General features: G+C 48.5%; 2 protein-coding genes across 4 annotated transcripts; both read right to left on the bottom strand.

The window, feature by feature from the left end:
* Positions 1 to 1,518: 1,518 nt before the first annotated feature.
* Positions 1,519 to 3,444, bottom strand: LOC135804854 (homeobox protein Nkx-2.2-like). 2 transcript variants are annotated; one of them, XM_065318821.1, is made up of 2 exons: positions 3,099 to 3,444; positions 1,519 to 2,799 (listed from the first exon to the last, which is right to left on the bottom strand). In XM_065318821.1, exons 1-2 carry the CDS (start codon positions 3,391 to 3,393, stop codon positions 2,057 to 2,059), a joined length of 1,038 nt encoding a protein of 345 aa, XP_065174893.1. In that variant the 5' UTR covers positions 3,394 to 3,444; the 3' UTR covers positions 1,519 to 2,056. The 2 variants fall into 2 exon arrangements, with proteins under 2 accessions (XP_065174893.1, XP_065174894.1); XM_065318822.1 differs by having other exon boundaries at positions 1,519 to 2,796.
* A 13,883-nt stretch (positions 3,445 to 17,327) lies between these two features.
* Positions 17,328 to 19,296, bottom strand: LOC135804852 (homeobox protein Nkx-2.2-like). 2 transcript variants are annotated; one of them, XM_065318816.1, is made up of 2 exons: positions 18,945 to 19,296; positions 17,328 to 18,645 (listed from the first exon to the last, which is right to left on the bottom strand). In XM_065318816.1, exons 1-2 carry the CDS (start codon positions 19,240 to 19,242, stop codon positions 17,903 to 17,905), a joined length of 1,041 nt encoding a protein of 346 aa, XP_065174888.1. In that variant the 5' UTR covers positions 19,243 to 19,296; the 3' UTR covers positions 17,328 to 17,902. The 2 variants fall into 2 exon arrangements, with proteins under 2 accessions (XP_065174888.1, XP_065174889.1); XM_065318817.1 differs by having other exon boundaries at positions 17,328 to 18,642.
* Between the last annotated feature and the right edge of the window lie 6,382 nt (positions 19,297 to 25,678).

The following is a 25,678-nucleotide window of genomic DNA, read 5'->3' as shown; positions in this document are numbered from 1 at the left end:
TGCTTCGGAAGTTTGCGGGCTTTACCGGGATATTCACAATTTTGAAGATGGGGCAGATGCATTATTCGCACTTATTGACCAGAATCGGAATGTGATCCATGTCATTATTAAGTGGCCAAGACAGGAAGAAAAACAGAAAATTGGAGAGGACTCTACTTTGAGTGAAGGCAATATCATTTCGCAAGAGGCGTCCTCTGTACCCGCAATAATCTGCTGACGGCCCTTGGGCTGGATAGGAATCGACGCCATTTCATATAATCAGGTAGTATCCCTAGAAATTGTTTCCAAGAACTACTCTGCTACTTGAGGTTTGATCACAAAGGTGGTCCCCGCTCACGACGGCGAACGGAAATTATATATTTGCTATGAGTCGCGACACCACTTTCTACTTTCGCTCGTAGAATCGTAGATGTATTTATCACATCAGTGACAGAATGACCAACCTTGCTCAAAAATATCCAGCAAGATGGCGAATCAGCAGCCATTTCATATAATCAGGTAATATCCCTAGAAATTGTTTCCAAGAACTACTCTGCAACTTGACGTTTGATCACAAAGGTGGTCCCCGCTCACGACGGCGAACGGAAATTATATATTTGCTATGAGTCGCGACACCTCTTTCTACTTTCACTCGTAGAATCGTAGATGTATTTATCACATCAGTGACAGAATGACCAACCTTGCTCAAATATATCCAGCAAGATGGCGAATCAGCAGCCATTTCCGGGGTAATAGACTGAAATGTAGAGTTTGCAGGAGGATCATGGCAAACAAATCCTCTTTTATTTTTCCATAAACCGACAAGAGGTCGCCCTTTCGCTGCACGCAATGCCAGTTGCTGGCCTCCAAGGTAGTGCACCTGTAATTGGTTCTTCCTTAAGGAACCCTTTACACCAAGGACTTCCATTTCCACACATATTGCCAAAAATAATACCAAGTAGGTATGTTTAAGTCCGGTGGAGTCATATGATGCCTCCAGTAGTTTTATTGTCGTTGAAAAATTTTGGTAGTTCTGAGGGTAAAACTCTATGTCTCTTAGCTCCCGGGCGTGTATCCCTGGGTTTCTTTGCTCTCGGGGCGGGTGTGTATTCCCTGGGTCTATAGGCTCCTGGGTGTGTATTCCCTGGCTCTCTTCGCTAGTTATGCAATCCATTTCTCACCCTCTACGAGGCAGCTTCAGTAAATGTCCATCTACTTCGATGTACAAAAAATAGCTTACCTATGCTTGCATGTGTGTACATATTGCAAATAAAGGCTAGGCGTACATTGTTTTTAGACCTGTATCATTCTGACATAGGAGGGTGACTTATTAAACTGAGTCACAAGATTTTTTGGAATAGGTGCTCAAAATTGTAGGGTGCTGGTCTCGCTAACCCATCCCCACGCTCTCAGTATTGAGAATGTAACCAAGCTTACGAGCGCCAGTGAAGCATAATCTCATCCAGTCTTCACTGGCCGCCAGGCACAATAACCAAATTGATTTAGATTTAGAATCTTTTCCACTTTGGGCTCAAAGGAAATGATCATGAAAGCAGCGTAGGGGTTTGTAAAGCCTTTTCAACAGCATGTAAATCAAGACAAACAATCATTATGTACATCAAAGCACACATTATGTAGACTGACTTGAACAAGAAGGATATTAATACTACTTCAACGGCTAAGAAATCAGAGAGCACCAAGAATGTACACAGCCATTGGATGCCTGGCTATGCAGCAAGAAAGCGATGAAGTATTCCATAATCAAAAATTGTATACAGCTTTGAATTTGACAAATAAGGACTGCACAAGACCTGCCATCGTGTATCTCCATGGCAATACTTCTAACGTAACAAAATTTGTGTTTTGTACTACAGCAGCTATTGCACCGTTTTAGTTTGTGTTGCAGAAAGTTAGTTACTACCGACTGTACATATGGACGACACAGACAACATGACAAGGACCTTCGTAACTGACACATAGTGACGCAGTGCCAGAGACTTGATGCCCAGATTCTATTTCAGCATAACTACTTCTAGTACTTTTCTTTTCTTACATGTAGTGATGTACTGCTGCGACGCTAGTAGTACGGAGCAGAGTACCAAGAGGAACCTTGCATGGGTGGTGGTGCACCAGGCGTTCTTGGAGCTTGCATCTGCATGGCCTGCTGCTGTTGCTGCATTGTGGTAGAGGGTGGAGCGCCGCTAGCGGCAGCCATAGCTGATGCCTGGAACTGCATTAGCTGCTGTTCTGGCATTTGCATTTGCGGGATTGCTCCTGCCATAGAGACGCCAGTCTGTCCTTGAGCTACAGCAGCTTGTGCTGCTTGCAGTTGCGCCTGGCTGAACTGGTCCCCATAGAACATAGGATTTAGTCCATATGGTGCAACTGGCCGGGGCACCAGCGGTTGTCCATGATACGGGTTGGCAAGAGCAGCTGATCCGCCCATTCCTGTTGTAGGGGCAATGTGCTGACCATTGGCTGCAGCCTCCGTGGAGATTCGCTTCCACTTGTATCGTCGATTCTGGAACCAGACCTTGATCTGGGTCTCAGTCAGTCTCAGTATGGCTGACAATTCCTGTCGCTCCGGTGCGGATACATATGGATTGACTCTGAAGCGTCGCTCCAACTCGATGACTTGTTGGCGTGTGAACACAGCTCTTTGTTTCCGCTTTTTCATGTTACCCGCATCGCCATTGGGTCCATCCTCTGTGGGAGTGGATGCAGTCGAATGGCTCTGTCCACCCTCCACCTTGACATCAGTTCCGGGTGTGACTGGCGTTGCCAGGGGAGTTTCTGTGGCATTGACAGGAGGGGAAGCTGCTGGACACAGAGAATTAAGAGGGAAAAACATGAAATCAAAAAATCGGATAAGCGTTTCTGCTACAGAAAAACCTGTTAAATTCAATCTCATGATTTTATCACCTTCCGCTTGGCAATATCTCATGTTTGAACATATAGTTCGTTACCACAACAACAACATCACCACCAATAATACCGACAGAGTGAACCATGCATCGGTGCAGCTGGTAGTGCTCGCCTACAGAAGGCAAAGTACTAGTAGTTTGCATCTAAACAACTAGAGACGAAACACGGAAACAGAAGTCAAAGCGATGCCTCACCAGCTAGTTGAAACCCATTCCTGGCGGCGTCGGCACTAACGGGCGTCTCAGCATCGCCATTGGACGGGGAGGGCAGCTCCGGTGCGGAACCAAGCGGGTATGGCGGCGGAAGGAAGGTGCCCTTGTTGTCCGTAATCGGCGTTAAGCTAGTAATGCCTTGGGAAGGTGGAGCAATGTTCATGACGGGCGGCATTGACATGGTAGACGGGGGCTGGGCTATCCGGCCAGCGTTTCTGATACTAGACATGTGGAACGAAGTGCTGTTCTCCATATTGGACAGATCAAACAATGCCATGGCTGAAAAGTGAAGTCAAGACGCACTTGATCAAATTCAGCTTCAGGACTTAGGGCCTCTTGGAAGGAAGTGAGTGGTTCGAAAAGGACTTCTACATTATATAATTATGTTAGACCTGCAACTCTGATCTGGTCGTAGAAGGGGCTATCGGCGTAAGCGAATTGACATCAGCGTGGCGAAAGGCTGCCTAGAAAGGAGGCAGGCTGCCCTCAAACACATCTAGCACGTGCTTACCTATACCGTGCTCGCTAGGCTGGCTAGGCTGGCTCTATCGCGCCGCTGCCTTATACTTTATAGCCTACCAATGATCGCGCGCTCGGGCTGCCACGTCCACGGGGAAGGTTATTGCCCGGTGTTTGTGCCACGCGGCGTACGTAGAGTGAATTGCGTATACGTGTAGCTAAGTAAGTAGGGGATAGACAGAGCACAACACTTACATGTAGGGCCACATACTGCGAGGTAGCAAAAGTTCAACGGGGTCAACGCACCGTCCGACCTAGCTAGGACCGTCACTGATTGTAGTGGACTGGACATGTTCTCATTGGTCCGCCATCACACGGCAAGATCAGCTTCGAAGGCACGTCCTTCAAGACAGGAATCAGGTACGTCAATATCGTACTGTCTAAACCCGTACCGTCGTGTGTGACCGTTGTTGTTGTTGTTGTTGTAGAAGTTTATTTAACGTCGCACCACAAACAGGCGATTTCGCCTCCTTTGATACATGTGGACGACAGAAGGAATGAGAAAGAGGGGGGGGGGGGACAGAAGTATGGAGAGAGGAAGGGTAGAAATAAATAAGCAATCAACCTCAGGGCTACACCAAAGCAAAAACGGAATGGGAACATACTATATACAAAATAGCTTCATACATATATTGCAAAACACGTTTACTGTTCTTCAGTCCGCTACACCACAGAAACACACTAGCCGAAAAGCATTTAAACGGAGCCATGATGCGCTTTTAGCAGGGCACAGAACTGAAGGTGGCAGGGCTCGGAACGGAGATCAGGCGGGAGCTGGTTGGGAAGAGAAAGTTGCGGGTGTGGCACAGGGGGCAGACCCAGACGTGCTGGCGCTGTGGCACAACGGGTCATGAAGCACGAGAGTGTAAAGTAAGGGCGGGCAGAGAGCCTGAAAGTTCAAGTCGTACTAAGTATAGGATATTACCCAAGTACGAGGGTGTTACCTCCCGAATACGCAGGAGGGATGATATGAGGGTACGGTAACACCCGAGTACGCGGGTCAATATCCTACTTATCCCAGGTACATCTACGCATTTTGGAGATCGACGCAACTGCGTTCTGAATACAATAACCAAGGTACAGCTATACCAAAAACAAGATGCTGCCTTTCTTTTCAATCCAGTCAAGGTTTGAGAGCAATGGAGCTCGGGAGACAAGTTGCATTTTAGTAGTTGGACTAGAGAATTGACGAAGATTGCACTGTTATGATACATAGTCATTTGGTTCAAAGTAAGGGCCATACTTCAAGTCACGGCGAGATACCACGTCATTATGGAGGCTGGTGCTGACTTCCTTGTCATTGGATCGGCGTGGAACTTTCAACGGTTTGGGATCCTTGCTGAACACTGTCCGTGCAGGCAGTAACCACATTGCACATATCGTCGGACATTGGCACCAGTGAGTAAAGTGCATTTCGTTGTACCAAGACTCTTCGTTGTATCACTCTCGGACACTATGCAATCAGAAGAACGTTGATCTTGTTATATTATAGGCATACTGGATGTGTAGCAGCATCTACGTTTTAGATTGTCTTGTGGTAATCGTACTGGATACAATGTCATGAAAATCACTGCGGGTCGCATCTTGCATCCATATCTTATCTACATCATACATGGATTGCTGACCTCTTCTTCTTTCACACTGTTGAATATTCTGTACAAGATTTTTCCTCTCACTTTCACGTCTTGTACTTTTCGAGTTGTTACGGTATCTCTCCTTGCAATTAGTAATTTTCACTCGGATGTTGATACTTTGTGTAGTTTTTGTGATTTTACAAAGAGTGAATGAGAACAGATGCACTTCGAAGGTCTCCTTTGTGTCGTAGTGTTGAGTTGAATAGTGATTGGAGTTCGTTGTTTGTTTGTGTGGAATCTGGTTTTGGACGTAGTCGCGGAGGTAAGTTCTCTCCGTTCACTTTTACTGTACTGACGGTGCACTCTGCATTGGCATGCTCCCACCCTCTCACGGTTCTGTGTAGTGCATTTTGTCGCTGGGTTCTGATCGAAAGGCTCCAGTGGCAAGATGCATTGCATCGAATCGAGAGGGGGTGGGGGCATGCCAATACAGGGTGCACCGTAGTAGGTACGGTAAAAGTGAACCCAGTTAATAATGAATATCATCCCGCGCGGGATTGTATTGGCTATTATTTCCCGGTCAGCAAGGCTCCTGATTGGCTGAAACAGGCCTATAGTACCGTACCATGGGATAACAGTAACTCTAGTTCTGAACCTTCAGATTCTGTACCTCAGTTGACCTGCGAACGTGGGAGTACCCGTACGAATTGCGTAGGTTCGAACTCTGAAGTGAACTCCAACACATCCCAGCACGGTGACAGTGTATCTAGCATACCCACTACACGCACAAAAGCACAGCAACCTACATCTACGCTGAGTATGGCCAGTGCTACTGCGGGCCCAAGCACGGAGGACGTCATCCAGGTACCTGAGGCAGTGACAGTACGAGCTTCAGAACACCATGACACCGCCGTACCAGTCCCACCTGCCGCGGGACACGTAACTGAACCAGGTGGTAAAGGAGACAACACAACTCCCCGGAAACCTTTTGTGGCTGCATCTTCTAACGACCACGTGCAACACAACAATAGCCTTGCGTCCAATACAAATGCAGTACATGTAACCGGTACTGAAGCAGCTGTAACTTCCACTCCAGCTCCTGGATCTTCTGTCCCTACCCCGGTGCAAGATTGGCACGTCGCAGCGGTGGAAAGTGTTCTACTTTTTCTCCAATAGTCTTGCAACAAACCGCCTCCGCTTTTCCCTCTGTCGCCAACCGCTTTAGTGCGCTGGAGCACTCCATGGAGAGGAAGCGTCAGCGAGGAGCCAGGAGTGACGCATCATCCAGTGCCGACTTGTCCGCGAAGGCTGTCTGCCCGACCACCAAGACAGACGACTTCTATAGTACCGGGTCGGACTGGGAGGAAGAGTGTGAGGGTGACGACGGCCGCGGTAGGAGCCGTCATGAAGTGGTGCAGTGAACTGCACCTTGAAATAGTATGCATGAACTGCCTGTGTATTTTTTGTTTTAGGTTTTGGATTAATTTCTAGATGTAGTTCTTCCTTATAGATCTATTAAATGAATCCACAATTACATAGAGCTACTGTCGGTCGACAGAAGTCTTGTAAACTTGCTTTTCTGAATGTATGCAGCCTTAGAAAGAAGTTAGGAGAAATCCAAAACTTCATAAACAACCACAATGTAGATATCTTCGGCATTGCTGAAACTTGGCTTGATTGTTCGATTTCTGACTCATCCATTCATATACCTCATTATAGACTCTTTAGGCGCGATCGCGGGCACAGACCTGGTGGCGGTATAGCTGTATACAGTCGAGATACCCTGGCTGTTTCTAGACACGCTGAACTCGAGAGTGACACAATCGAAAATCTGATACTCACCTTGAAGACAGAATCCGGTGAACCCATCACCCTCGCTACGTTCTACCTTCCGCCTTCCACTACTGCTGCAGTATGGCAAGACCTAGAAATCAGTCTGAACAATCTAACCTTGCGACGAAACAACCGCGTGGTCGCCATTGGTGACATCAATGTGGACATGTGCTCGGGACACAGCCGGATGCACACCAGGCTCCAGCGGTTTGATCTGGAAAACCACATCCGGACACCGACAAGAGTAACGGCATCAACTTCCACCCTAATAGATCTGCTCCTCGCCCCTAACTCTCTAGTTGGAACATGCACGGTCATCAAGTTTGACATCAGCGACCACTACGCATTTGTGGCCAACATTATCGTCGCCACCCGGCAGTCCGAACGAGTCGTATCTCGAAAGAGGCGAGTGTGGAGGATAAACTGGGAGCACTTTAACGCTGACTTGCAGGACTGCAATCTTGAGATTTTCAGCAAGTCGAATGATGTTGATGCAGTGATAAGCGAATGGTACGCAAAGGTTTTTACTGCTCTAGATCGTCACGCCCCCTTACAACCTCCTCGTAAGCCGAAGCGCCGACCTTGCCCATGGTTGTGTCCAGAACTTGTATCTGCTGTGCGTCAACGAAACAAGGCCCACCGACTTCTTTCACGCTCTCCAAACGATGTCCGCCTGCGAGAGCAACACCGCACTCTCCGCGCAGCCGCGCGCAAGCTAGATCGGAGGCTAAGGGATCAGTATTTTCAAGCTCGCCTACAGTCGGCCGGAAAGGATGGACGGAAGCTCTGGAATGCCGGTTCTCCATTGACATTGTAGTTTTAGGCTGCCCTCCCGTTTCTTGAAGCTGGGTAGCTGTGTGTAGCCTTCCTCGTCGGCCGGGTGTGCTTTGGAGACGCTAGTTGCCACACCGACTACGTTGTTGTCACGGACAAGCCCAGTGTGCTGTTTGCTGTTTGCGCACCTGGCTTGGCATTCACACTTCTGTTCGATGCTGGGACTAGTGTAGTAGTGAGAGGCGTGAGGGGCGCGCGCTGTTGAAACCACGTCAACACAGCTACAGAGCAATCATGTCGTTCGAGGGGATGGTGCGGGCCTTGGAGGCTCTAGCTGGAACGCCAGCAAGTGCTGCCTCTCTGGAACGGAGGCATGTTCGTGCGAGTGCTGTCAGGGATTGCGCACATGTACAGCCTCGACCTGTGTTTGAGCTGGGAGAGCTGTCGGAGTCACCTGAGAGTGTTGCTTCCAGCGTTGGCGTTGGTACCGGTCGAAAGTCGCCGACACAGCTCCCCGCACCGGACTCTGTTGGCATCGTAAATGCAGACCACCTCATGAAACAGTTCCGCACCTGTATGAGCGATCTTTTAGAAGAGCGCATGGAAACGGTCCTAGATTCCATTGCTCGTATCCGTGAGGTGTCAGCCGTCAGTAACTCGTTCAATGGCTTGGATACTCGACTCAATATTCTTGAAAGAAGGCTTGAGAAGACGGATACCGGACCCTTGGAGCAAGCGATCAGGTCGCAAGGCGAAGAAATCCGACGTGTGGCTGCTAGCACGGACGTAACTTGCAGTCGAGTAAGGAAGCTGGAGGAGTGCCTGGCCGGCACCCAACCAGCCTGTACCAGTCCTTCACCGCGGGTGCATCCACGGCCCGCGCAGGCTGTGGGTGCGTGCCAGGCGCAGATGCACCCCCACTCCTACTCCAGGGCTGCGGCTGCGCCGGCTACCGATGGCTTTCGTGCCAAGGCTGCCCAGGCTGCACCAGACAGGACGAATGCAGGCTCAGTAACGGAGCCCGCACTTCAGGCAACGGTGACATCTTGCGATGATCTCCAGACCACCGTCAATGCCCTTGCTGCCTGGGGTGCGACCTGGCGAGTGACATTCGAGCCCGCCAAGTCATACCTACTCCACTTCAGCCACCACCGTCAGCCCTGGGACTGCCCTCCGGTCACATTCCAAGGTGAAATGGTTCCTGAAACCCAGTGCCTGAAGCTACTTGGGATAGCCTTCGACAGTCAAATGACATTCTGCCAGCAGATTCGACAGTCAGCCCTGCGCGCCACACAGCGACTGGGCTTCCTGAAGAAGGCCTCAGCAGTGCTTGACCCTGGCTGCTGACTCACGGTCTACAACGACTTTGTTCGCCCAGTCTTAGAGCATGGCATGCTAGTCTGGATGGGTGCTTCTCAGACGGTGCTGGCCCAACTCGATGCTGTACAGCGGAGAGCCCTGCATCTGATCGGCGAAGGCGCATATCTGCCAAGCCTCGAACTCCGGCGCAAAGTGGCTGCTCTCTGCTATATCTACAAAATCCACTACCTGACAGGCCCACAGATGCTAACCCGAATGCTGCCCCCCTCCCAAGCAGTACCAGACCACGACCAACATCTTGCCAACAACAGGCAGCAGGCACGGGTGGCGGCCGGCCACCGCTACCAGCTGCAGTCTGATATCCCAGCCAATTCTCGCAACAACGTCCGCCGGTCGTTCCCTGAAGGAGTGCTGGACACCTGGAACCAGTTGCCTCGCCAACACCTCCTGGATCAGCCCGACCAGAAGAGGTTGCAGTCCTTCAAGTGCAGCGTCCACCGATTCCTGCGCTCGAGCCACTGGGACTGGGCGACCGACCGGCTGTAGGGACTCTGCGTGGTGGTTTTCTGGACGTTACTGTGAGAGAGTGAGTCTGTGCACAAATATTATATATGATTATGCGTCTGCGTGAGTGTGCACGTGTGTGTGTGTGTGTGTGCGTATGTGTGTGTGTGTGTGTGTGTGTTTGTATGTGTGTGGTGTGTGTGTGGTGTGTATGTGTGTGTGTGTGTGTGTGTGTGTGTGTGTGTGTGTGTGTGTGTGTGCGTGCATGCGAGCATGTGTGTGTGTGTGCGCGCGTGCGCGCGCGTGTGTGTGTGTGTGTGGGGGGGGGGGGGGGGGGGTGGGTGGGTAGGTAGCAGGTGCACATGGTTGGTATGTGGTGTTTATGTGAGTGTATGATAATAATCTCTTCAATAATATTAATATCTTTATTTCAAGATTACCCAACGCCGGTGAACGCCTATCAGGTTGATCTCCTATTTGAACTTGCGCATATGTGTGTGTATGATGTGCCCTAGCTCACTTATAATTATTATTATTATGTTATACACGTAGATCATGTCCATGATGCCTTTCCTCTGCGCAGGTCGACCGCACTATTGTTTTTAAGATTAACATAATTATTTCTTCTGCATATGCATTACATACTATGATCATGCTGGCTCCATCCCCTATCTCCTGAGCTACCACCCCCCCCCCCCACCCCCCCCCCCCCCCCCCCGGTGCGTCTGCCCAGTGTTGACTCCGAGACCCACGGTCGGATGAGCTGCCCAGGCCTCACCACTACTGCCGTTTCCGTGCTGCCTTCTCGATACATACGTATGTACACTGTATATCATGTGCACATTCACATGTCTGAAGGTTTGTGGTTTTTCAATAAAAAATAAATAAAATAAAAAAGGAACATGTAGGTGTAGGGTTTGAGGAAATGCTCGCCCTCCAGCTATGTAGCACGGGAACGTGTAGTGTATCGCTTGATAGCTCCGAGGCCATTCTGAAATTGGCCACAAACGGGATTCTGGTTCGTGGGAACCGAAATTTCCCAATTCCTGTGGAAAGCCCTACTCTGCAGTTACATATCCATGACACACCTGTCTGGGTGGCAGACTCCGCCATCACTATCTCGACATCAAGTCGGTCAGTTACACTCCGTGTTTTTGGTTTTTCAACAGGGATCTTTTTCCCGCAGATCTATCTGTAACATATTCAGTTACCTTCAGTGACTTCTTTCACCTGTGATTTTTTCTCCTCTCCTCCCCATTACTATTATTATTAAATTTGTCATGTCGCTCGCATGTATAAAAGAAGGCGCCATTGCCTGTTTGTGTTGCGACGTTAAATAAAATTCGACAACAACAACAACAACAACAACAACAACAACAACAACAACAACAACAACAACAACAACAACAACAACAACAACAACAACAACAACATAATATGTTGTAGTCTTTTGGACACTGAGTCAACTGGGTTTGATCCGAAAAGGATGCGATGCAGCGTTCGGCCCTTATTCCCAATCGAACAGGGTTGAACAAGCGGTCACGTGCTCCTGCGTACACCAGTCACCTGGTCACCACGCCAGCAGGCGACAACTACTGTAAAAGCAGAAAGTTTCGGTGGTGTTTTATTTTCGGTAACCTCGGCACCGACAATTCTTACCGAAAATAAAACGCACCGAAAAATTCGGTACAACCGGTACTGTATACATGTAGAGTCAAATCTGTCGTAAGCGACCGTCCCGTGGTGCAAGAAAAAGCGGTGTTTTACGGCAGATGCATGGTAAATCTGGCATACCGGGCATGCATATATGCTTCCATGTACTCAAATCGACGAGTATAATTATTGTAATTTTTAACCTTAATTTGGCCGTCACAAAAATTCAGCGTATTCTTGCAGTTTTTTTCTTTTGTTTCGGCTTGTATTGGACCAATTAAGCATGTTTATAAGTTTGACCTCAATATGTCCATGCATTATGGAAATATTTATATGTTCCCAAAGGGGAACGTTGGCCGGATCGCGTACCGAAAAGACCCTGGTTTTTATGAAGGGAAGATTCAATATGATATGTATATGTTATCGCATGGTTGCAAGGGCCTTATGGCATATTATTGCCCCGAGAGGTTAGCCCGAGGGCCGTAGGCCCGAGGGCTAACCTCGAGGGGCAATAATATGCCATAAGGCCCGCAGCAACCATGCGATAACGAATTTATCACATGGCCCACAGAGCAGACCATTGGGCTGCTGTTGAAATTGGCCCAAATGCCAACACATTTTGACCACAATGTATATTGATGTGCTATCATTATCAAAGCAGGAAAAATGAAGATATTTCTCCTACACCCTAACAAAAAGTCTGCTACAGGCCATCAGAGAGTATACAGTACTGAAAGACGGAGACAGAAAAAAGTGCCGGCACCGCATCGTCATAGCAATAGACATGGCAACGACAATAAATTCAGCAGAATCATAATTTCAGTTGAAAAATTAAGAGTGCTACCACAAAGAGTTTCTTCATGTTTACATGTGTATCAGGAAGTTGTCAAATACAGTACTGCAACAAGTGCAAGTATTTGACGACTCCCTGGTGTGTAATTCTGAGGACAATTTTTCTTCTTCTTTTTTCAGCTCCAGATAGCTGTATTTTTCATTGCAAAACATTCCTGAATTGTTGTATTTGTTGTTCAAGCAAAGGTGAACCGTGAAGGCAGAGGACAAATGAGCCTGGTAAGAGTTTTGCGTGGCACATGAAGACCACACACAGGCAGTGACTTTGCGAGGATCTGAAAACGCACGACGCTGAGTTGAATTTGTGGTATTTCAAATAATTGTTTGTGATCACAGTGCCACTTCGAGCAGAACTGAATCTTATCCAAAAGCTTACCGACGGTCAGGCTGCCAACATGACTGAACAAATGATCCCTGCAAGCACCACACGGCAGACGTCCGAGGCCATGTCCATTGCCGGGATGTCCATCTCCAAAAATAATTCCATCTTCGTCTCAATGCTACACTGCGACTCGTCGTAGAGTCGTACATTCTACAGAGTCGTCGTAGTCACGCGAGGAAAGCTGAGATCGCCACTTTCGACCACGCGTTCACATGCCACCCTGCGCCGTACAGTCACCATGCCCACCATGTTCACATCCCGTAGATTTCACGCGTACAGTCTCAGTCAGGGTTGTCACTGACGACGGGCTTTGGACGCGGGCGTTGGACTGATTTATTGCCCGCTCATACAGACCAGTGATTGGCCCGATCCAAGGAAACACTCACGTGACATGTGATAAAATGGATTATGTTGCCTTCTAAGTGTTTGTGGAGCAATGCAAACATGACCAAGCAGTAATGGAGAAGAAAAAATATGTAATAGTCGTCAAGGAGTGTCCAGCAATGTTTCTTAGTGTTTTCGTGTGCAACCGTTCGCGTCTCGTATACACCGTGGTATTCGATCCACGATCGAAATGCAGTCGAACTCCACACTTAGAACAGTAACATATCGTGGTTTGTCTGCACCATTTACAACGACATTGTGTTGTCCACATTCTGTGTTGTCAAACGCCCTTATATTGCACATCAACAGCAAGACACTGGTGGTTCTGGGCGGGGTCGGCTATAATAAAATAGGCCGGCAATCTCGGGATGAAACTGGATGTAGGACGTCGGCTTGGGGCTCGCCGCTGCTTGAAAAATTGGCACTCTCAGATCAGTTGTAAGACTGTGGAGCCAGACAAAAAGAATTACAATGAATCTCTCAAGATTGTCGGTCTCCGAGCTAATGTGGGCCTTGTCCGTATCGCGGGTATCGCGCGGTACTTACTCGTCTAATATTGTTTAGAGATGTACAGGGTGTGTATACCTCGCGATTGGCAAGTGGGTGATGCTGTAATGATCTCGTGGTGATCGGGAAGGGATTTGTCCAGTTCAATTTCAGGACGCCTATCGTAAACACCAGCCTATTTCACCCAAAGCGTTTCTCCAGCGGTTTTTTTGCCGTCGTACTCACTATCAACAGGACAGGCACCAACATCATCATCCTCTCCATTCGTCACCTGGTAGTTGTCTAGGTCCATATATCTTGCAAGTTCGATGAAATCCTTATCATCCGTTGAATCATCTGATTACTACTCTATTTCATCGTCCATGTTCAGATCAACGAGAGTGGTGAGCACACATGCTCTTTCCCTGGGCACAGCAAATTCACTGCATCAGAATCACTGAATCATTAGCACCATGCAGTGAACTGAGTTGTGAATTTGCAGTGCTCAGGGAAGGAGCAAGTGTGCTCACCACTTCTTTTCGAGTTATGAAGCTGCAGGATGCCTTACCCCTATAGCGCTTACGTTCAGATTGCCAGTAATCGGTGGCACTATGACTAGGTCCTGAAGTGTGTTGGAGTTCTCAACAATGTCCTTAGCTTCCATTGGAATCACTTTTGAGTCCCTTTCCAGAAAGGACTCTGCTACTGTAAAAATTTCCCTCTGCCATACCTAATTACAGTTAAAGCGATATTTTCTGACAAAAATCATCGAAAGTCCAGGAGAACGGCATGAAGCATCCATACTTTGCTGAATATTGTTCAAGTGAATCTTGTTACACAAAAGAAAACCTACTTCAGAAGTATATCCCTTTGGAGACTGTTTAGCAATCTTTACTTTGGCAAATGTCAGGCTCGCAAAGCATTGCTGTATTCCGCATGCCAGTGAATCACGAATATATCACAAAATTTGGTTACCATGGAGACGGTCCAATCACCATCAAAAAGGCTCCATCAGTTATATATCCACGTTTACGGATGTTACAAACAAGACATATGCCCTAGATATACTGTTTCCTGAAATCTGGTGAAAATGAGGTATATCTGGGTCTCGGATCAGGCCAATGTTCCCTTTTGGAACATCGAAGAAAGACGGCGGGTTTCTATGTGCCATGACCAAATTTCCGGTGAATCTTCAGGCCAGTTGGGTGGCCATAGTAGCAGAGTGCACTTCTTACGTTTTGAATAGTCTGATAAAGACTGTTTTTCACACCAGAATTCTCAATTTCTGAAGTACGGCCGAATACCGAAAATTCACGACATTTCGCGTTATATACCGATACTTGAAAATTTCAAAAGCCTGACAAATATTCCAAGATTCATGATCATCAGCCTTCTAGATATGTATATAAACAGAAAATGCGGAGAAAAAATGAATTTCCCTTGACCAAATCGCATGCGGAAAGATATGTTCTCTTTTGGGAACATTGGCCTGATTAAGGTTAATATTATTTTATTGGATATTCAATAGAATATAGGGGTGCACAAACCCAAGAATAGTGCCCATACCAGGGCTAATCTTTTACATGTTCAGCCAGCTGTCAAGGCTTCCCTGCTCAAGTTCGGACTTGTGACGCATCTCCTCCTTGTAAATAATGTCAGTCGCCTGTGTGACCAGATCCAGTATGTTGTCAAGGCCTCTCTGCAAGGCATACTTCTTGAGTCCGTCAATGTGCTGAACTGCCTGCTTACCAGAGATGGCGGTAGCGACCACTCCATCCTCTGTGTCGCTTTTGTCACCAACATCATCGTCATCATCTTGCTGCGCTACATCCTTCAATGTACTACTACAGTTGAACATCGATTATCCGACCACCTCTGGGCAGACAACTGTCAGGCGGTGTTCAGATAAGGCAAATGTTCCGGATAAGAAAAAACTGTCACTCACACACTTTCAGTGGTTATTACTAGCCGCACGACCTTTTTACTTTTTACTTTTCAAAATTTTCGTATTTTTTGAATGGCTCACTACATGCACTAGCGCACAGTGCGCCCAAAAAAACTGTTACGGATAATCGAATGGTCGGATAGTCGATGTGCGGATAATCGATGTTCAACTGTAGTACATGTATACTGGAAAACGGGTTTTACCGAAAATTTCCCTCTACCGAACCGCCGATTTTGGAGAATACCGAAAAGTTCTGCTTTTGCAGTAGTTCCTTTCACACCAAGGTTCAACTCAAAGGTTCAAAGGTTCAACTCAAGGGACAGAAACTCGCCCAAACATGCTGTAAGTTAGTTGTAGCCTGCAGAGTGCAGGCACGGTGACCTGGTGACTGGTGTACGCAGAAGCACGTGACCGCTTGTTCAGCCATGTTCGATTGGAATAAGGCCCGAACGCTACATCGCAGCCTTTTCGGACCAAAACCAGTCGACTCAGCGTCCAAAAGTCTACAAAGTGTGGGCCAATCGCGGTCATCCGTGCTTTTATAAGAACGATATGGCGCTTTTAGTGACTTTTTGCATACAAACCCCCATCTAGTAGGGCGCAGTCACCTAGTTTCGTTGCAAGAGCGCGAGTTCGATTGGGAATGAAGAAGGAAGGGAGCGTCTCAACTTCCTCGGAGCAAGACCATTCGACTCAGCACCCCGAAGACTACAACTGGTGAAAAATTGATTTTAGTCTTAACTTCCCCTTCATAAGTAGGCCTTGACGGATTATGCTAATATTTTCGTGAAATTATGCTTTTCGCATTGCTGAAAAAATTGCAGAATTATGCTATTTTTATGCTAAAAGTTATCATACTATGCCGCATATAAAATAAAATAAAATAAATTTCACGGTTCGCGTGAGACTCGGCTGGAAGCCGAGTTTTCCGCATCCGCCGTGGGAACGCCACCACCCTCTAGGATCAAAGCCGCATATGTATGCTCACATATGCTGCTAATGTACATGTAAATGATGGTTATGTGCAAAATAACAGGGGAATTTTTTTGTAAAGGGCGTTGTACTGTAGTAGCAAAAGTTCACCGGGGTCAACTCACCGTCCGACCTAGCTTAATTAGGCTAGCTACGACCGTCACTGATTGTAGCGGACTGGACATGTTATCAAGGGAGTCGTAAACCTACGACTTCCTGGTGCATCTAATTTTACTTGTACCTGTAGAACATGTACAACTAACTGTATGGAATTTGATGCGAACTAATTTGGCAATGAAAAATCTTTTTACAAGCGAAGTCAACGAATGAATGGAAGAAGTAATGTTTTCTCTTTTCCATGTTGATCTCTAGCATGCATGGACACCTTGATATCGGGATACTCATGTAACATTTTGTTGTACTTATGGTTACTTTCAAGTACGAAAAAGGCCTAATTTTCCGAACTTTGAGGCTCCATAAGTTTTTGAAGTACAACAAAGTGAATATGTATCCCCGCGTGCCCAAGTATAATAATTATGAGGATTTTGTGAGCATATTGCGAGAATCCATGAAAGCATAATTCCATATCGCGAGCATAATCCGCCGGAGCCTATCTCGGGTGTGTATTCCCTGGGTCTATAGGCTCCTGGGTGTGTATTCCCTGGCTCTCATCGCTAGTTATGCAATCCATTTCTCACCCTCTACGAGGCAGCTTCAGTAAATGTCCATCTACTTCGATGTACAAATAGCTTATCTATGCTTGCATGTGTGTACATATTGCAAATAAAGGCTAGGCGTACATTGTTTTTAGACCTGTATCATTCTGCCATAGGAGGGTGACTTATTAAAAGTCACAAGATTTTTTGGAATAGGTACTCAAAATTGTAGGGTGCTGGTCTCGCTAACCCATCCCCCGCGCTCCCAGTATTGAGAATGTAACCAAGCTTACGAGCGCCAGTGAAGCATAATCTCATCCAGTCTTCACTGGCCGCCAGGCACAATAACCAAATTGATTTAGATTTAGAATCTTTTCCACTTTGGGCTCAAAGGAAATGATCATGAAAGCAGCGTAGGGGTTTGTAAAGCTTTTCAACAGCATGTAAATCAAGACAAACAATCATTATGTACATCAAGGCACACAATGTAGACTGACTTGAACAAGAAGGATAAATTAATACTACTTCAACGGCTAAGAAATCAGAGAGCACCAAGAATGTACACAGCCATTGGATGCCTGGCTATGCAGCAAGAAAGCGATGAAGTATTCCATAATCAACAATTGTATACAGCTTTGAATTTGACAAATAAGGACTGCACAAGACCTGCCATCGTGTATCTCCATGGCAATACTTCTAACGTAACAAAATTTGTGTTTTGTACTACAGCAGCTATTGCGCCGTTTTAGCTTGTGTTGCAGAAAGTTAGTTACTACCGACTTTACATATGGACGACACAGACAACATGACAAGTACCTTCGTAACTGACACATAGTGACGCAGTGCCAGAGACTTGATGCCCAGATTCTATTTCAGCATAACTACTTCTAGTACTTTTCTTTTCTTACATGTAGTGATGTACTGCTGCGACGCTAGTAGTACGGAGCAGAGTACCAAGAGGGACCTTGCATGGGTGGTGGTGCACCAGGCGTTCTTGGAGCTTGCATCTGCATGGCCTGCTGCTGTTGCTGCATTATGGTAGAGGGTGGAGCGCCGCTAGCGGCAGCCATAGCTGATGCCTGGAACTGCATTAGCTGCTGTTCTGGCATTTGCATTTGCGGGATTGCTCCTGCCATAGAGACGCCAGTCTGTCCTTGAGCTACAGCAGCTTGTGCTGGTTGCAGTTGCGCCTGGCTGAACTGGTCCCCATAGTCCATAGGATTTAGTCCATATGGTGCAACTGGCCGGGGCACCAGCGGTTGTCCATGATACGGGTTGGCAAGAGCAGCTGATCCGCCCATTCCTGTTGTAGGGGCAATGTGCTGACCATTGGCTGCAGCCTCCATGGAGATTCGCTTCCACTTGTATCGTCGATTCTGGAACCAGACCTTGATCTGGGTCTCAGTCAGTCTCAGTCTGGCTGACAATTCCTGTCGCTCCGGTGCGGATACATATGGATTGACTCTGAAGCGTCGCTCCAACTCGATGACTTGTTGGCGTGTGAACACAGCTCTTTGTTTCCGCTTTTTCATGTTACCCGCATCGCCATTGGGTCCATCCTCTGTGGGAGTGGATGCAGTCGAATGGCTCTGTCCACCCTCCACCTTGACATCAGTTCCGGCTGTGACTGGCGTTGCCAGGGGAGTTTCTGTGGCATTGACAGGAGGGGAAGCTGCTGGACACAGAGAATTAAGAGGGAAAAACATGAAATCAAAAAATCGGATAAGCGTTTCTGCTACAGAAAAACCTGTTAAATTCAATCTCATGATTTTATCACCTTCCGCTTGGCAATATCTCATGTTTGAACATATAGTTCGTTACCACAACAACAACATCACCACCAATAATACCGACAGAGTGAACCATGCATCGGTGCAGCTGGTGGTGCTCGCCTACAGAAGGCAAAGTACTAGTAGTTTGCATCTAAACAACTAGAGACGAAACACGGAAACAGAGGTCAAAGCGATGCCTCACCAACTAGTTGAAACCCATTCCTGGCGGCGTCGGCACTAACGGGCGTCTCAGCATCGCCATTGGACGGGAAGGGCAGCTCCGGTGCGGAACCAAGCGGGTATGGCGGCGGAAGGAAGGTGCCCTTGTTGCCCGTAATCGGCGTTAAGCTAGTAATGCCTTGGGAAGGTGGAGCAATGTTCATGACGGGCGGCATTGACATGGTAGACGGGGGCTGGGCTATCCGGCCAGCGTTTCTGATACTACTAGACATGTGGAACGAAGTGCTGTTCTCCATATTGGACAGATCAAACAATGCCATGGCTGAAAAGTGAAGTCAAGACGCACTTGATCAAATTCAGCTTCAGGACTTAGGGCCTCTTGGAAGGAAGTGAGTGGTTCGAAAAGGACTTCTACATTTTATATGTTAGACCTGCAACTCTGATCTGGTCGTAGAAGGGGCTATCGGCGTAAGCGAATTGACATCAGCGTGGCGAAAGGCTGCCTAGAAAGGAGGCAGGCTGCCCTCAAACACATCTAGCACGTGCTTACCTATACCGTGCCCGCTAGGCTGGCTTTATCGCGCGGCTGCCTTATAGCCTACCAATGATCGCGCGCTCGGGCTGCCACGTCCACGGGGTAGGTTATTGCCCGGTGTTTGTGCCACGCGGCGTACGTAGAGTGAATTGCGAATACGTGTAGCTAAGTAAGTAGGGGATAGACAGAGGACAACACTTACATGTAGGGCCACATACTGCGAGGTAGCAAAAGTTCAACGGGGTCAACGCACCGTCCGACCTAGCTAGGACCGTCACTGATTGTAGTGGACTGGACATGTTCTCATTGGTCCGCCATCACACGGCAAGATCAGCTTCGAAGGCACGTCCTTCAAGACAGGAATCAGGTATGTCAATATCGTACTGTCTAAACCCGTACCGTCGTGTGTGACCGTTGGGAAGAGAAAGTTGCGGGTGTGGCACAGGGGGCAGACCCAGACGTGCTGGCGCTGTGGCACAACGGGTCATGAAGCACGAGAGTGTAAAGTAAGGGCGGGCAGAGAGCCTGAAAGTTCAAGTCGTACTAACAGTAACTCTAGTTCTGAACCTTCAGATTCTGTACCTCAGTTGACCTGCGAACGTGGGAGTACCCGTACGAATTGCGTAGGTTCGAACTCTGAAGTGAACTCCAACACATCCCAGCACGGTGACAGTGTATCTAGCATACCCACTACACGCACAAAAGCACAGCAACCTACATCTACGCTGAGTATGGCCAGTGCTACTGCGGGCCCAAGCACGGAGGACGTCATCCAGGTACCTGAGGCAGTGACAGTACGAGCTTCAGAACACCATGACACCGCCGTACCAGTCCCACCTGCCGCGGGACACGTAACTGAACCCGGTGGTAAAGGAGACAACACAACTCCCCGGAAACCTTTTGTGGCTGCATCTTCTAACGACCACGTGCAACACAACAATAGCCTTGCGTCCAATACAAATGCAGTACATGTAACCGGTACTGAAGCAGCTGTAACTTCCACTCCAGCTCCTGGATCTTCTGTCCCTACCCCGGTGCAAGATTGGCACGTCGCAGGGGTGGAAAGTGTTCTACTTTTTCTCCAATAGTCTTGCAACAAACCGCCTCCGCTTTTCCCTCTGTCGCCAACCGCTTTAGTGCGCTGGAGCACTCCATGGAGAGGAAGCGTCAGCGAGGAGCCAGGAGTGACGCATCATCCAGTGCCGACTTGTCCGCGAAGGCTGTCTGCCCGACCACCAAGACAGACGACTTCTATAGTACCGGGTCGGACTGGGAGGAAGAGTGTGAGGGTGACGACGGCCGCGGTAGGAGCCGTCATGAAGTGGTGCAGTGAACTGCACCTTGAAATAGTATGCATGAACTGCCTGTGTATTTTTTGTTTTAGGTTTTGGATTAATTTCTAGATGTAGTTCTTCCTTATAGATCTATTAAATGAATCCACAATTACATAGAGCTACTGTCGGTCGACAGAAGTCTTGTAAACTTGCTTTTCTGAATGTATGCAGCCTTAGAAAGAAGTTAGGAGAAATCCAAAACTTCATAAACAACCACAATGTAGATATCTTCGGCATTGCTGAAACTTGGCTTGATTGTTCGATTTCTGACTCATCCATTCATATACCTCATTATAGACTCTTTAGGCGCGATCGCGGGCACAGACCTGGTGGCGGTATAGCTGTATACAGTCGAGATACCCTGGCTGTTTCTAGACACGCTGAACTCGAGAGTGACACAATCGAAAATCTGATACTCACCTTGAAGACAGAATCCGGTGAACCCATCACCCTCGCTACGTTCTACCTTCCGCCTTCCACTACTGCTGCAGTATGGCAAGACCTAGAAATCAGTCTGAACAATCTAACCTTGCGACGAAACAACCGCGTGGTCGCCATTGGTGACATCAATGTGGACATGTGCTCGGGACACAGCCGGATGCACACCATGCTCCAGCGGTTTGATCTGGAAAACCACATCCGGACACCGACAAGAGTAACGGCATCAACTTCCACCCTAATAGATCTGCTCCTCGCCCCTAACTCTCTAGTTGGAACATGCACGGTCATCAAGTTTGACATCAGCGACCACTACGCATTTGTGGCCAACATTATCGTCGCCACCCGGCAGTCCGAACGAGTCGTATCTCGAAAGAGGCGAGTGTGGAGGATAAACTGGGAGCACTTTAACGCTGACTTGCAGGACTGCAATCTTGAGATTTTCAGCAAGTCGAATGATGTTGATGCAGTGATAAGCGAATGGTACGCAAAGGTTTTTACTGCTCTAGATCGTCACGCCCCCTTACAACCTCCTCGTAAGCCGAAGCGCCGACCTTGCCCATGGTTGTGTCCAGAACTTGTATCTGCTGTGCGTCAACGAAACAAGGCCCACCGACTTCTTTCACGCTCTCCAAACGATGTCCGCCTGCGAGAGCAACACCGCACTCTCCGCGCAGCCGCGCGCAAGCTAGATCGGAGGCTAAGGGATCAGTATTTTCAAGCTCGCCTACAGTCGGCCGGAAAGGATGGACGGAAGCTCTGGAATGCCGGTTCTCCATTGACATTGTAGTTTTAGGCTGCCCTCCCGTTTCTTGAAGCTGGGTAGCTGTGTGTAGCCTTCCTCGTCGGCCGGGTGTGCTTTGGAGACGCTAGTTGCCACACCGACTACGTTGTTGTCACGGACAAGCCCAGTGTGCTGTTTGCTGTTTGCGCACCTGGCTTGGCATTCACACTTCTGTTCGATGCTGGGACTAGTGTAGTAGTGAGAGGCGTGAGGGGCGCGCGCTGTTGAAACCACGTCAACACAGCTACAGAGCAATCATGTCGTTCGAGGGGATGGTGCGGGCCTTGGAGGCTCTAGCTGGAACGCCAGCAAGTGCTGCCTCTCTGGAACGGAGGCATGTTCGTGCGAGTGCTGTCAGGGATTGCGCACATGTACAGCCTCGACCTGTGTTTGAGCTGGGAGAGCTGTCGGAGTCACCTGAGAGTGTTGCTTCCAGCGTTGGCGTTGGTACCGGTCGAAAGTCGCCGACACAGCTCCCCGCACCGGACTCTGTTGGCATCGTAAATGCAGACCACCTCATGAAACAGTTCCGCACCTGTATGAGCGATCTTTTAGAAGAGCGCATGGAAACGGTCCTAGATTCCATTGCTCGTATCCGTGAGGAGGTGTCAGCCGTCAGTAACTCGTTCAATGGCTTGGATACTCGACTCAATATTCTTGAAAGAAGGCTTGAGAAGACGGATACCGGACCCTTGGAGCAAGCGATCAGGTCGCAAGGCGAAGAAATCCGACGTGTGGCTGCTAGCACGGACGTAACTTGCAGTCGAGTAAGGAAGCTGGAGGAGTGCCTGGCCGGCACCCAACCAGCCTGTACCAGTCCTTCACCGCGGGTGCATCCACGGCCCGCGCAGGCTGTGGGTGCGTGCCAGGCGCAGATGCACCCCCACTCCTACTCCAGGGCTGCGGCTGCGCCGGCTACCGATGGCTTTCGTGCCAAGGCTGCCCAGGCTGCACCAGACAGGACGAATGCAGGCTCAGTAACGGAGCCCGCACTTCAGGCAACGGTGACATCTTGCGATGATCTCCAGACCACCGTCAATGCCCTTGCTGCCTGGGGTGCGACCTGGCGAGTGACATTCGAGCCCGCCAAGTCATACCTACTCCACTTCAGCCACCACCGTCAGCCCTGGGACTGCCCTCCGGTCACATTCCAAGGTGAAATGGTTCCTGAAACCCAGTGCCTGAAGCTACTTGGGATAGCCTTCGACAGTCAAATGACATTCTGCCAGCAGATTCGACAGTCAGCCCTGCGCGCCACACAGCGACTGGGCTTCCTGAAGAAGGCCTCAGCAGTGCTTGACCCTGGCTGCTGACTCACGGTCTACAACGACTTTGTTCGCCCAGTCTTAGAGCATGGCATGCTAGTCTGGATGGGTGCTTCTCAGACGGTGCTGGCCCAACTCGATGCTGTACAGCGGAGAGCCCTGCATCTGATCGGCGAAGGCGCATATCTGCCAAGCCTCGAACTCCGGCGCAAAGTGGCTGCTCTCTGCTATATCTACAAAATCCACTACCTGACAGGCCCACAGATGCTAACCCGAATGCTGCCCCCCTCCCAAGCAGTACCAGACCACGACCAACATCTTGCCAACAACAGGCAGCAGGCACGGGTGGCGGCCGGCCACCGCTACCAGCTGCAGTCTGATATCCCAGCCAATTCTCGCAACAACGTCCGCCGGTCGTTCCCTGAAGGAGTGCTGGACACCTGGAACCAGTTGCCTCGCCAACACCTCCTGGATCAGCCCGACCAGAAGAGGTTGCAGTCCTTCAAGTGCAGCGTCCACCGATTCCTGCGCTCGAGCCACTGGGACTGGGCGACCGACCGGCTGTAGGGACTCTGCGTGGTGGTTTTCTGGACGTTACTGTGAGAGAGTGAGTCTGTGCACAAATATTATAATTATGCGTCTGCGTGAGTGTGCACGTGTGTGTGTGTGTGTGCGTATGTGTGTGTGTGTGTGTTTGTATGTGTGTGGTGTGTGTGTGGTGTGTATGTGTGTGTGTGTGTGTGTGTGTGTGCGTGTGTGCGTGCATGCGAGCATGTTATTATTATTATTATTATATATTTGAGGATTTCCCAAAGACGTAGTCTAAATTGAAGGGAGTTCCATTATAATGGGAGGCTGTAGGGTTGAGATAGCAGACAGTGGAGGGCTAATAATTCGTAATGTGTGTGTGTGTGTGTGCGCGCGTGCGCGCGCGCGTGTGTGTGTGTGTGTGTGTGGGGGTGGGTGGGTGGGTAGGTAGCAGGTGCACATGGTTGGTATGTGGTGTTTATGTGAGTGTATGATAATAATCTCTTCAATAATATTAATATCTTTATTTCAAGATTACCCAACGCCGGTGAACGCCTATCAGGTTGATCTCCTATTTGAACTTGCGCATATGTGTGTGTATGATGTGCCCTAGCTCACTTATAATTATTATTATTATGTTATACACGTAGATCATGTCCATGATGCCTTTCCTCTGCGCAGGTCGACCGCACTATTGTTTTTAAGATTAACATAATTATTTCTTCTGCATATGCATTACATACTATGATCATGCTGGCTCCATCCCCTATCTCCTGAGCTACCACCCCCCCCCCCCCCCCCCCCCCGGTGCGTCTGCCCAGTGTTGACTCCGAGACCCACGGTCGGATGAGCTGCCCAGGCCTCACCACTACTGCCGTTTCCGTGCTGCCTTCTCGATACATACGTATGTACACTGTATATCATGTGCACATTCACATGTCTGAAGGTTTGTGGTTTTTCAATAAAAAATAAATAAAATAAAAAAGGAACATGTAGGTGTAGGGTTTGAGGAAATGCTCGCCCTCCAGCTATGTAGCACGGGAACGTGTAGTGTATCGCTTGATAGCTCCGAGGCCATTCTGAAATTGGCCACAAACGGGATTCTGGTTCGTGGGAACCGAAATTTCCCAATTCCTGTGGAAAGCCCTACTCTGCAGTTACATATCCATGACACACCTGTCTGGGTGGCAGACTCCGCCATCACTATCTCGACATCAAGTCGGTCAGTTACACTCCGTGTTTTTGGTTTTTCAACAGGGATCTTTTTCCCGCAGATCTATCTGTAACATATTCAGTTACCTTCAGTGACTTCTTTCACCTGTGATTTTTTCTCCTCTCCTCCCCATTACTATTATTATTAAATTTGTCATGTCGCTCGCATGTATAAAAGAAGGCGCCATTGCCTGTTTGTGTTGCGACGTTAAATAAAATTCGACAACAACAACAACAACAACAACAACAACAACAACAACAACAACAACAACAACAACAACAACAACAACAACAACAACAACAACAACAACAACAACATAATATGTTGTAGTCTTTTGGACACTGAGTCAACTGGGTTTGATCCGAAAAGGATGCGATGCAGCGTTCGGCCCTTATTCCCAATCGAACAGGGTTGAACAAGCGGTCACGTGCTCCTGCGTACACCAGTCACCTGGTCACCACGCCAGCAGGCGACAACTACTGTAAAAGCAGAAAGTTTCGGTGGTGTTTTATTTTCGGTAACCTCGGCACCGACAATTCTTACCGAAAATAAAACGCACCGAAAAATTCGGTACAACCGGTACTGTATACATGTAGAGTCAAATCTGTCGTAAGCGACCGTCCCGTGGTGCAAGAAAAAGCGGTGTTTTACGGCAGATG

This window comes from Sycon ciliatum, chromosome 1 (genome assembly GCF_964019385.1).
Source record: "Sycon ciliatum chromosome 1, ocSycCili1.1, whole genome shotgun sequence".
NCBI classification, from domain to species: Eukaryota; Metazoa; Porifera; class Calcarea; order Leucosolenida; family Sycettidae; genus Sycon; species Sycon ciliatum.
This window is presented reverse-complemented; position numbering and strand designations above follow the sequence as displayed.

What these genes read in the sequence shown, in the direction of transcription:
- LOC135804854 (XM_065318821.1), bottom strand. Translation starts at nt 3,393, where the DNA reads ATGGCATTGTTTGATCTGTCCAATATGGAGAACAGCACTTCGTTCCAC. An exon ending in GAATGGGTTTCAACTAGCTG is followed by an intron (nt 2,800 to 3,098) that starts GTGAGGCATCGC and finishes CTCTGTGTCCAG; the next exon opens with CAGCTTCCCCTCCTGTCAAT.
- LOC135804852 (XM_065318816.1), bottom strand. Translation starts at nt 19,242, where the DNA reads ATGGCATTGTTTGATCTGTCCAATATGGAGAACAGCACTTCGTTCCAC. An exon ending in GAATGGGTTTCAACTAGTTG is followed by an intron (nt 18,646 to 18,944) that starts GTGAGGCATCGC and finishes CTCTGTGTCCAG; the next exon opens with CAGCTTCCCCTCCTGTCAAT.